Genomic DNA, 14,350 nt, shown 5'->3' with positions numbered 1-14,350 from the left:
AATGATTATATGATATCCAAAATCCCCAATCTTATTCATCCGCTCGTTCCGACCGACAATCATCCCGGAATAATAGAAGAAGTCAACGAACTTCGCGCTCGAGTAATCAATTTGGAGAATATGGTGCAAAATTTACCAGCTTCAGCAACATCACCGACACCAACAGTACCATCTGTAACAGCACCTGTACCATCAACAATCCATGCCTAAACATCTCATTCTGTACCTCCAGCATAATCATCGTACTACATGACATCCTACATCGATTATCTTCGTTCTTCGTATTGTTATACCTCAATTATCTTCGTTCATCATGACAATTATGTAATCTCTAATGTTTTGAGATTATGTATTCTAGTGCTAACCGAAAATCAAATGAGCTTAATATCATATTAACTCATTAAATCCATGATTATATCTGAAGAAAATATATATGTATATATGTTTTCATAAAGATTGTAATTAAAAATTCTTTTGTACAAACTGTTAATGGTGAAAATATTTTAACGGGTAGGTAATACTCGAGGAATATTTAGATTTCACATTAATAAGTTAAACTGTATATTCTTCGAATCTAATTCAACGGTCATTTACTATCCTACTTACAACTACCGATATACATATCCGTTCACCGCAGAATAACTCTTTTCATTCAATTTCATACTTGAATTTTGATCTATCATAATCCAACAAATGAAGAAAACATTGGACAAAAAAAATAAAATTTGTTAGAAACAAACGAATTAACTATAAGAAATTCTATTAAGAATACACGCTAACAAAATCCTAGCTAACTGTTCCTAGCTAACTGTTAATTTCTTATTATACATTTAATTATCGCAATTTTTTTATCGCAATTTAATTCTCGCAATTTTATTTATTGTCATTTACATTCTATTATTTATTTTACGCAATTTATTTATCGTCATTTAAATACTGTTATTTACACATTTCAAATATCGGGACACGTATACAAGGTTTTGACATATCATATCGACGCATTTATATATATTATTTGGAATAACCATAGACACTCTATATGCAGTAATGATAGAGTTAGCTATACAGGGTTGAGGTTGATTCTCAAATAATATATATATACTTTGAGTTGTGATCGAGTCTGAGACATGTACACGAGTCACGATACGTATTAATTAATTCAAATATTATAAAATATTATATATTAAATTATATATGAATTATTGGACTGATAACTGTGGACTATCGACCGTGGACTAATGACATTGGACAATTAAAATGAATTAAAATATTGATTATAACATATGAAACTAAACATTTCTTCAAGTTTGCCACTTGATTTCGTCTTAAACCTCATTTGTATTTTGATAATTATAATCTGCGTTCAAACCTTTCATGATTCTGGAAAACACCTCAATCGAGAGGATTAACCAACCGTACTTCATCTATGGAAGAAAAAGATTGATGCATATAGTTATGCACCTGAAAACACTCGGAACCTGAGTAAACGTTTAACACATATCTGTGCTAGCTCTTTTGGCCTTGTTATTACCAAAAATAACTTTGCGATTTCTTTTAAAATTAGACAATTTTGTCACAGCTTCAGCAAATCAATTCCGACTTTTCATTCGAATAAACTCTACTATAACTTTGATATATAAGTTCGCCCATCATCATCGTTACCAGAGAACCTTTTATATTCCACCATATTATCATCAGCGTTTAATCATCTAAAAACACAATACTCCTGAAACCACCTCGGATTGATAACCGATGATTCATATATCGTAGCATTAAATGCATGGAAAGCAGAAAAATTGTAGATGGTTCAAACGGCCAAAAGTTTGATGATAAAGAAAGGAGTGTTAGGAACGCTCGATAGAAAATTTGGTACTGAAAAACAGATTTAGCAAACCATGAAGGAGACCAAGGACAAATACAAGGTCCAAACCCTATATTCAAAGAATTCAGGTAATTCTGGATCCGATGAAATCTTCAGAGAATATCTTGCTCCGAAGTCATGCTAAAAATCTTTCGGAAAATCTTTCTTCATCAACCATCGAACTTAGAAATCCCAAAATATCATCATAAATATCTTCGATATTTCGGAAGATATTTTCATGAATATTCTCGTCCGAAATTATATACCTCTTCGTGCTATCTGTAATACATTATATTGAAATTTCTGTAAAAGCTAAGTATAAACTATGAATGAATTCTGAAGTAGTGTTGGGAACTGAAGCATGAGTTAGTATAATATAATGACACTTGATCAACGTGATTATATTACAGTAAGTCATGCTGAGTTTCTAATGGGACGTGATGATTCACATAATCATAATGTCATCACGTACCATGTTACATAACTCTTTCATTCTACTTAACTTCTGAACATATCAAGAAAACATATTCTTGATAGTTCTATCCTCAGTAATTCTGGTAATTTGACAAATCAAATCGTGCTACTACCTTTCCTTTCTACCTTATATATTATGATAATTCGAAACTCCATACCTATGAAGTCTGGACCATTACTTGCGAAAAGAAAACAAAAGCATGAAGTTCCGAAAGAGAAAGGGGGTATAAATTGCAGCAAATAGGAGAGAGCATTAACTATGGATGACAATGATTATAGGAGACAGAAGCAGGGACATCGAAATATAAGGGAAGATATAAAACCCAACAACAACATAGAAATTACAAACCGTATATATCAATGTTTATCGCAACATAAAGACACGAGAGAATTAAAAACACTATAACCCCAAGTGCGAAGTAGAAGAAAGCAGATTCCTTCGGTGGAAGTTGGAAAAGGAGAATGATTGTTGTAAAAGTAAGGATAAGGACAAGGATCAGAACTGGATTAAACAATTTCACAATCTTTTGGATGTATGAACTAAGAAAGAAAGTATAGGAATGGTGAAAATAATAGAACGAAAAAAGTTTAATTTATAAGGGGAATATCAGACAGAGTAATCGAGGCAGATCACCGTATTTAATTATAGAGATCTTAATTTCCTTAGATCCCGTAGAATCAGATCTTATAGATTTCGAAGATTTTCTTTAAAACCCTTGAATTCCGGAATTCAACCCTCTACGTCAAAAGATTAAGACGCACCTTATTTTCTAAATTCAACCATGACAAGTCAAAAGTTATGATGAAACTTGTCTTTCTCATTTCACTCTTTTGTGATAGCTTCAACCATACGCTTCGAGTAAACGAATTATTTTATCCATATTATTCACTGATGATAAAACTCTATTTATCAGCTCATATTTTTCATGAAAACATTTTTATTGTTAGCCATGACCATCTCACTCAAATTTCGGGACGAAATTTCTTTAACGGGTAGGTACTGTGACGACCCGAAAACTTTCGACCAAATTTAAACTTGATCTTTATATGTTTCTGATACGATAATCAAAGTCTGTATGTTGAGTCTCGAAAAGTTTAGAACTATGTTCATATATTCAGTTGACCCTTTGACGATTCACGAACATTTGTTTGTAAATAAATATGTATATAAATATATATAAATATATATAAATATATATAAAAATATATGATTTCCTATGTACAATTATTATCATATTTAATGCATATTGTAATATATATATAGAATTTATAAATAATAAATATTCAATAAAGGTTATCATTTAATATATGATTATTAAATATTGCACAATTGATAAAATATAATACAAGTTAAAATATCATTATTATATTAATGTTATTACTTTGATTATCAGTATTATTAATAAATTGTTATTCTTATTATTACTAATATAATTAGTATTATTATTAAGTTATTTAATTATTAATTATTAATTATTAATTATTAAGTATTAGAATCAATAATATTATTATCATTATCATTATTAAATCTAGTCATTTTCATAAATATTATTAATATAACTAATAATATTATTATTATTAATATTTTGAAACATTTTTATAGTTATCATTATTATTAGTATTATTAATATCATTATTATTTTATTATCATTATTATTATTATTATTTTTAACATTAATATTATTTTATCAAGTAACTATTAGTTATATTAAACTATACTTAATACATATAATATAACTATATTTTTTATACATAAAATGAATACATTTATGAAACATACAAATTATTAATATAAAATGATATCACTAATAAATATATATATAAATTTGTTTGATTTCAATTATATGTGTTAATATATATATAAATGATATAGGCTCGTGAATCCGAGACCAACCCTACACTTGTTCAATGACGTCATATGTATTTTTACTACAAAATACATTATGGTGAGTTCATTTGCTCCCTTTTACTCTTTACATTTTTGGGACTGAGAATACATGCGCTGTTTTTACAACTGCTTTATTAATTGCTTTTGAAATATATTTTGAACTACGAATACATGAAATGCTTTTATAAATGTTTGACGAGATAGACATAAGTAAAACCTTCCTCGAATGAATTATTATGCAGACAGAAGTTCTGCGGAATATTATTGAATTATGTGGACATGATAATTTCCACCATTGAATTATGTGGACATGATAATTGCCACCATTGAATTATGTGGACATGATAATTGTCACCATTTAATTATGTGGACATAATAATTGCCACCAATTGATGTGAATGTTATGTATCGAGAGAATGATTTTTATACACAGGTTATGTGTATGTTATTTTTGTGCACGAGATATGTGTACAATTACTAAGATTTATGAAAGATGATTTCGTACACGAGAAAGGTGTACTGTATTTAAAAGATATCGCATGTACATTACAGGTGGGTATAGGATTCGGGCCCATTTGTATCATGCAGCATTTAAATCTTGTGGTCTATCAAAATGATGAATTTTATTGTTTTATGATAAACTTATGAACTCACCAACCTTTTGGTTGACACTTTAAAGCATGTTTATTCTCAGGTATGAAAGAAATCTTCCGCTGTGCATTTGCTCATATTACATGGAGTCGTTCATGGCATATAGAGGTCAGAACCTCGCAATGGGACCAACTGTTGAAGACTTCGTCCAAATGGATTAGGTCGGGTGCTTTCAGTATGTAATCCAGGATCTGCACTAACCTATCTACAATTCAATTCACCACCAAGGTAAATAAACAAGTTACTTATTTTAGTTTTACTCTCATGAAACCTAGGCTACATCGGTGACTCGATTATAACACACGATTGTAACTATTAAACGCAAACCAATTACCAGTTATGATCCTACATTGATGCCTGCATGCAATTTTATATATATATATATATATATATATATATATATATATATATATATATATATATATATATATATATATATATATATATATATATATATATATATATATATATATATATATATATATGTTTGTGTATGTGTATGTGTGTGTGTGAGAGAGAGAAAGGGGGTGAAAGAAAGGGAGAAACAACGTAATATCATTCATTGCCAACATATTTCCATTCATCACACACACGTCAAGGTTGCGCCCTTTCGCTTTTTTTTTTTTTTTTTGATCATGCTTAGTTGGCAACATTAGATTTATCAATGACTACATGGAATTTTCATAATTAAACTTCTTTCAATTACAATTATATATATATATATATATATATATATATATATATATATATATATATATATATATATATATATATATATATATATATATATATATATATATATATATATATATATATATATATATATATATATATAATATTACTCCGTAAATATTAAGGAGTATATTAGAACTGACAGTGCTGAGATGCGTGTGCGAAATTTTATCCGTTCAATAAAATAATCAAACATCCACATTCTAAATAGTGTAAGTCTTTATATTTTATATTTAATATTAATATTTAATATTAATATTTAATTTAATATAATGACATGTGATGTATAAATGTTTTATACAAGAGTTATTATATAATAATAATATAGAACAAATTTAACTTAGATTTTACTAACATGTTTTCATGTGACATGTTCCATGACAAATTTCATTGGACCCATATTTTCTATAAATATTACGTAGTATATAATTTATATATAATTAAATAAATATTAATGGCGAGAAATAAAAAAATGTAGATGTTAAGTTACTAACCCCATCAAAAGTACTTTTAAAATTTGTCAACACAACTGGCTCTTATACTTAGAAGAACTTTTAAAATTTGTCAACACTACGAGTTCTTAAACTTAAAAGAATAATTATTTGAAAAAATTAATTAATTTTTCACGATTATTATATCCACCGTGTAACGAACGTGTTCTAATATATATATATATATATATATATATATATATATATACTAGGTAAGGAGCTCGTGCGTTGCACGATGGTTTATATATGATTGCAAAGATTGCGTATGTATAATATTAATAACATAACATTAATTCTATAAGAATTATTTAAGAGCCCGTAATGTTGACAAATTTTAAATATTCTTTAGAGTTTAAGAGCCCGTGGTGTTGCCAAAATTTTCAAATCCAAGTAAACCAGTAACATGTAACATATGTGAGGGGATTAAATCTCAAACAAAATTTGATGTATCTAATTTGTTTTATAATAATTGGTGTTGACAAATTTTTAAAATTCTTTCTAGTTTAAGAGTCGGCGTGATAATATATGCTTATAATTATATATATTTAATTGAAATTGAAATTTCTTAATTATAAATATTATAAAAAGGGACAAAAGTGGTACTCGACTATCCATAAGTTTATGTTTTACTATATGTGTAGATTCAATAACACGAAGTATATCATTCATGCTAAACCAACTATATATATATATATATATATATATATATATATATATATATATATATATATATATATATATATATATATATATATATATATATATATATATATATATATATATATAGTGGTAGGATCAAGAGAGAAGTAACCAATCAGGGGGAAGCAAAAACTTTTTTTTCGTTTTTTGAAAAAACTTTGTTCGCGAACATTATAGATGAGATGAAAATATGAACATTTAATAAAGACTCTTTGTGATAAATATTTTTATTTTGGCGGGAAAACGCTCGAAAAAGTAATATATATAACAATTATCGTGTTTTTCGAGCGTAAGTTGAGGTTTTAGATATTAGGGTTTATAGGGTTTAGATATTAGGGTTTAGAAATTTAGGGTTTAAGATTTAGATTTAGGGTTTAGATTTAGGATTTAGATTGAGTTTTTAACACGAACGGTTTAGAGTTTAGGGTTTAGGGTCTAGGGTTTGGTGTTTTGGGTTTATGGAATAAACCCAAAACACCAAACCCTAAACCCTAAACCTTAAACCCTAAACCCTAAACTCTAAATCGGGCTAAATTTTACTTCACAAAACATGAAGAAAAAAACGTTCACAATCTTCACGAACAATATTATCTTGAATGTTATTTTATATCGATCGTTTTCCCGCCTAAATAATAACATTCATCACGAAGTGTCTTTTCTAAATGTTCATATTTTTGTGTGATCTTGATTCCGGAAAAAAAATTCCAAAAAAAAAACGAAAAACAAAACTTTTGCTTCCCCCCGCTTCCCCCCGATTAGTTACTTCCCCATTGATCCTGCCACTATATATATATATATATATATATATATATATATATATATATATATATATATATATATATATATATATATATATATAGTGGCAGGATCAATGGGGAAGTAACCAATCGGGAGGAAGCGGGGGGAAGCAAAAGTTTTGTTTTCGTTTTTTTTTTTTTAATTTTTTTCGGAATCAAGATCACACGAAAATATGAACATTTAGAAAAGACACTTCGTGATGAATGTTATTATTTAGGCGGGAAAACGATCGATATAAAATAACATTCAAGATAATATTGTTCGTGAAGATTGTGAACGTTTTTTTTCTTCATGTTTTGTGAAATAAAATTTAGCCCTATTTAGAGTTTAGGGTTTAGGGTTTAGGGTTTGGTGTTTTGGGTTTGTTCCATAAACCCAAAACCCTAAACCTTAAACCCTAAACCCTAAACCCTAAATCCTAAACCCTAAACTCTAAACCGTTCGTGTTAAAAACTCAATCTAAATCCTAAATCTAAACCCTAAATCTAAACCCTATATTTCTAAACCATAATATCTAAACCCTAATATCTAAAACCTCAACATACGCTCGAAAAACATGATATTTGTTATATATTACTTCTTCGAGCGTTTTCCCGCCAAAATAAAAACATTTATCACAAAGTGTCTTTGTTAAATGTTCATATTTTCATCCAATCTATAATGTTCGTGAACAAAGTTTTTTCAAAAAATGAAAAAAACAAAATTTGCTTCCCCCCGATTGGTTATTTTCCTCTTGATCCTACCACTATATATATATATATATATATATATATATATATATATATATATATATATATATATATATATATATATATATATATATGCAGGTTCACACGAGAACCACAAAAAGGCGGGAATTTTTTTATTTCATAGTTTTTATGCATTTAAATGCAACAAATTATATGAAAATGTTAATTAATGCTCATATTATTAACAAACATATGTACATGTTCATTACCACAAATTACATGTTAAATTGGTAATTATATGACATGTTCAAAAACAAATATGCACATGTGAACGAAAAACTTTATATTTGATTATATAGGTAAAGTACAAGTTTTTTCAAATTATTTTATGTTCATTCTTAGTCTCTATCAACATTTATGGGTGATTCAATCTACTCGCATGTCAAAATCTTTGTAAATTAAAAGTCCATGCAGTTCTCGCCATTTTTGTGCTTCTCGTTTTAACTTTTAACTATATATATATATATATATATATATATATATATATATATATATATATATATATATATATATATATATATATATTTGCATCATTCTTCTAATAAATATAATATTCTTACCAACAACCTTTTGATCGCTCCCAAATTTACTTTTCAACCACGTTTTCTAAAAGAACTATTATCTTCAATCTTCATTAAACCATTTGTTATTGATTTTCGTGTTTATCTTGTTTGAACTTTGAAGCACTTCAATCAAAGAAACAAGAGTACCAATGAAGCAACCATGCATGCATATACAACACCTTGGACTCATTAGACTGTATAACATCACACAAGCTACTTCAAAATGGTTTCAGAGAGCGCCACGTTAGAGCGAAAAATTCAAGCCAGAATCTGTCGTTAGCAGTCTATAAAAAGTCCGTTTTATAAAATTTCTGAGGGAGTTTTATGTAACTGCCTCAAGTGGGTCCTAAAATGTTCAATCATATATTGGAAAACAAGAGGTTAGTGTGGGTTGTGGTAGTGTTATTTGGTGTTGTTATTATGTTGCAATACTTTGAATTTCCATATTTTGCTTCTTCTCAAATTCCAAAAACGATAACCAACAACACAAGTTTTACTTACACCTTACAAGAAAAAGATTCAAATGCTTCAAGTCCAATGTCTACATCTTCATTACCACCACTAAGTTCACCAGAATCTTTCATTACACCACCACTAACAATAGTTGATAAGAACACATCAACACCACACTTAAATCCATCAAAGCCGGTTCTATCGGTCGATACCAATAATAAATCATTTGTGGAGAAGGTTCCTCGATGGGGGAAAGTAGTGACAATTTCTGACATGCAGGACATGTTACTTCATAATCGTGCTACAATTCATTCCATGGTATGCACTTTTTTCACATTTTCATTACACATAAATGTTTAAAAGCTCATGCAAACAAAGGCGGATTCAAGAATTTTTATTAACGCGTAAAACGTTGAAAAATCAAAAAACATTATAACAATAACATCTTAACACGTTGAACTTCAATCTATAAATATATTAAAAGATTCCGTCGTTGGAGCCTAGAAAGTGTTAACCATGTTAGAGATAATCGGTTAAAAACGATACAAACCATAGTTACACATCGAAAGTAGAAAGAAACAAATGTTTGCTTATAAGCTTATGAGAACATTTCTCTAACCAGTTGATTTTATATTACTAAACAACTCATTGGTTTATGTGTATTAAATTTTGTTGAGCTAAAGCAATCCTACCGACCCAGTATCCGCCGCCCCTCGGTAGAAATGTCATGATGTCAAACTTTCTAATGTTCATATCATATAGTGTATAATGTTTTCAATTGCAAGCTCATACCATCTTTTTTATTCAATATTAGAATCCAAAATGGCCTTCAAAGGTTGATCAAGAATTACTAGATGCAAAATTACAAATTGAGAACACTCAAATCAATGACAATGACCGCAAACTTTATCCTCTCTACCATAACATTTCAAGGTTTAAAAGGTAAGCACAATTTCAAATTATGGCAAAAATGTCAATGGCGTGTAGCTTAGTTGAAAATGGTTGGGAAGGTTCAAAGCTGGCATCCCATAGCCACAACCACTGAGTGGCTGTTCAAAACTGAATCCAATCCAATTTATCATTTGCTAATAATGCAGAAGCTATGAATTAATGGAGAAGACTCTCAAGGTTTACATTTATAAAGAGGGTGAAAAACCAATTTTCCATCAACCAAATTTAAAAGGAATTTATGCATCTGAAGGTTGGTTCATGAAGCATATGGAAGAAAATAAACATTTTGTTACTAAGGATCCAAAACAAGCCCATTTATTTTACATTCCTTTTAGCTCTAAACAGCTGGAAGTAAAGTTATTTGTGCCAGGTTCTCATAATCACCAAGTACTGGTACAGTATTTGAAGAATTATCATGATATGATCTCAAGGAAATACAGTTTTTGGAATAGAACTGATGGGTCTGATCATTTTGCCGTTGCTTGTCATGACTGGGTAAGCAATTTAATAAATTTTCTATAGAAACTTCTCATATCTGTTTTCATGATTTAAAAAAAAAAAAAAAAAAAAAAAAAAAATCTGTTTTCTTGATAAAATGACAAAGTAGAATTAGGGTTGTTCAATTAAACGATTTACCCGAAATTTGAACCGAAAAGCTGAATAAAAATCAAACCGAATTTGAACTTGATTTTCAATTCAGTTTTCAAATTTGAATTATAGTTCAGGTCCAATTTTCAGTTTTACCTTCTTTTTTTTTCGATTTTTAACCGAAAACCAAATTCTAATAATAATATATTCCTATATAAAATTATTAATATATATAGACGAAAATCGATTTTAAAATTGAAGGTGGAATTTAAAATCGATTTTTAATGATTATTTTGGTTAAATTATGCTTTTAAGGTTTTTCAATGTTAAATGAAACCGAATCGTTGTTGAATTCGGTTAAGGTTTCTGTTTTGAGTTCAGTTTCAGTTTTGCCGTCAACATTTTCAAAATGAAACAAACAGAACCGAATAAACCGAGAAAACCGAGAAAACCGAGAAAATTTTCCATGTACGTTCATACTATACATACTATACAGAGAACGGAGTATTTTTACCCATATATAAGCGGCCTATTAAGTTAAACGGTGACCGTTTTCGGCTCTTAAATATCCTTGACCACACAAAAATATGCTGCTAGGTTTGTACCTAAAACCTTCTGATAATATGTCATAGTTCCAACCACTATGCCATATGAGATGAATCGATGATCCATTGTATGTATATAACCAAAAATAATATGTTTTAGGCAACGTCCGAGTTAAGAAAATCAATGGATGGTTGCATAAGGGCTATATGCAATTCAGATGTCAGAAGAGAAGATTTTCAATTAGGAAAAGACGTATCTCTCCCCGAAACAAACGTTCGATCACCCGCAAATCCGTTACTACAACTTGGAGGTAAACCCTCATCCAAACGCCCAATTTTAGCTTTCTTCGCGGGCCAAATGCACGGTTACCTTCGCCCAATTCTCTTGCAACATTGGGAAAATAAAGATCCCGACATGAAAATTTATGGCGATCTTCGGAAGTCTAATGCTAGTGGAAATTACATCAAATACATGAAGAGTAGCAAGTATTGTATTTGTGCTAAAGGTTATGAGGTCAATAGTCCTAGAGTAGTAGAAGCCATTTTTTTCGAGTGTGTTCCTGTTATTATATCTGATAATTTCGTCCCACCGTTTTTTGAGATCTTGAACTGGGAGTCATTTGCGGTTTTCATTCAAGAAAAAGATATACCGAATTTGAAGAACATTCTTTTATCGATATCGAATAAAAGGTATCGAATGATGCAAGAAAGTGTTAAAAAGGTACAACAACATTTTTTATGGCATGTTAAGCCTGTGGAATATGATATTTTTCACATGATATTGCATTCAATTTGGTACAAAAGAGTTTTTAGAGTGTAAATAGCATTTTATTAGTTGTGAAATGATTTGTTTAAATCATTTTATTTATTTTGGGTATGTTCGTATTAATGGTAATACAATACTTGCTACTCTTTAGCACAAATGATCTTCGGAAATCTAATGCTAGTGAAATGATTTGTTTACAATATATCTTATTAGTAAAATGATCGTGAAATCGCGGGTTTGTTTAAACGAAACAATTTAATGACATGTTTTAGGTATTAAGTGTATGTAAATGCTAAAATCGTTTATTTTAATGACTCGTTTGACTAAGAAACGTGTCGTTGTTTTTACAAATATATATAGACATGTTTATTCGCATACATATGTAACGTAATTAATTTCGTAAAAAGAATCCATATTTAACTATTAATAATATAATTCTTATATTAAAATTAAATAATAATAATAAAGTTCGCTCAAAGTTGAGTATTTATATTTTTAATAATAATAATAATAATAATAATAATAATAATAATAATAATAATAATAATAATAATAATAATAATAATAATTATTATTATTATTATTATTATTATTATTATTATTATTATTATTATTATTATTATTATTATTAATAAATGCCTTTTAAATTTTTTTAGAAATTAAAATTACAATTTAGGAGAAATTAGTATTTCTTTTTATAAAAGATTTCGTATCATTTTTTAATTAAATTAATATATAATTATGACATAATCATTTTGAAAATTAAAAGGTAATTAGCTTAATGATAACATCATCATTTTAGAGATTTATATGACTATATAGCTAGATAGATATTTACATATTAACTAATAGACAAAAGTTATGAATAGTAGTCAGGGGTATTTTCGACTTTTCACCCTTTTTTTAATTTTAATTAACTTTCATTTTACCAACAACGCTCCCCACACTTTTTTGAAAAATTCAAATCGACCCCCAAACAGGGGGTAAAGTGTCAAATAACCATTTTTCATAAAAAAAACTTAAATAAACTCCACCCAAATATTCAACGGGTCATATCTTCTCGCTCGCAACGAGTTAAATTTTTCCGACACCATCGTTAAACTCAAAATAATTTTAGGAACACAATGTCACTAGCTATACGCAAAACGGACGCTTTTTCAAAAAAGCTAAATATTTTGGGTACTTTTCATACACGTTGATTTTACGTTAAATTTTTAAAAGTCGACAATTCCATAGCGAAACGCGGAGATGCACATATATTGTTAATTTAAAATAACATTTAAATCTCTCACGGTTATACCTTTTAGTTCGACTCGAGTTGCGCTTCAACGACATTATCGTTAGCCACAAAATAATTTTACTAAACGCAATAAAATACATTGAAAACCAAACTCCCAGTGCGAAGCGAGGGTTCGATAACTAGTAGTACTATAAGAATAGGTATTTTGTCAAGGGCATCCTCAACGATTGACACGCGCTGATTTCCCACTCGACCAAACTATCCTCCCCAATTTGTTACTTAAGGAAAAATCTCGCACACTTTTTTGGGCCCAACCTATTGAATTTAAAATTGTCGAATTAGAAAGGCCTAACAAAAAGTTTCTATTTTATTGGACCTCAACTAAACTAGCCTGTATAATGTAATCAAGCACATTAAACATTATTGGTAATAATTTTTTTTTACGAGAAGTACATACAAACTACATGACTACACTCTACAATATATTTTACACGTAACAAATATCAATATCAAACTCAAACTGGGCTGTGCGTATGCAACCATAATACCTACTAGTTTTCTTTATAAATGTTCACTTTTTCTTCTTTATCATTTGAAGAAGAAAGTGGGTGAGATGTCATATATGAACACATGGTGTTGAGTCCCCAAAATAATTAAGGATTTAATTATGACAAAACTGTAATTTATTTGCATTAAAATGTTATGTGCAGTCAGCACAAGTTTGTTCATGTATAGACAGCAGATATTGCTGTGTCGAGTGTTTAGTTTGCTGCTCAGTCTACCAGCACAAGGTAGACAGTGTTCTTCAATCAGCACAGGATGTGTACTCAGCAAATCAAGAACATGAAGTGGCTCAGCAATGAAGAACCAGCACAGCTGGAATGCAGCTCACTACACAAGA

General features: G+C 28.9%; 1 protein-coding gene across 1 annotated transcript; it reads left to right on the top strand.

Annotated features, from left to right (window-relative positions):
• The first annotated feature begins 8,897 nt into the window (after positions 1-8,897).
• LOC139876254 (probable glycosyltransferase At3g07620) lies at positions 8,898-12,340 on the top strand. The gene is made up of 4 exons (XM_071863554.1): positions 8,898-9,677; positions 10,174-10,301; positions 10,457-10,805; positions 11,604-12,340. The coding sequence occupies exons 1-4, from the start codon at positions 9,258-9,260 to the stop codon at positions 12,261-12,263; spliced, it is 1,557 nt and encodes a 518-aa protein (XP_071719655.1). The 5' UTR covers positions 8,898-9,257; the 3' UTR covers positions 12,264-12,340.
• The last annotated feature ends 2,010 nt before the right edge of the window (positions 12,341-14,350 follow it).

This window comes from Rutidosis leptorrhynchoides, chromosome 11 (genome assembly GCF_046630445.1).
Source record: "Rutidosis leptorrhynchoides isolate AG116_Rl617_1_P2 chromosome 11, CSIRO_AGI_Rlap_v1, whole genome shotgun sequence".
Classification (NCBI taxonomy): Eukaryota; Viridiplantae; Streptophyta; class Magnoliopsida; order Asterales; family Asteraceae; genus Rutidosis; species Rutidosis leptorrhynchoides.
This window is presented reverse-complemented; position numbering and strand designations above follow the sequence as displayed.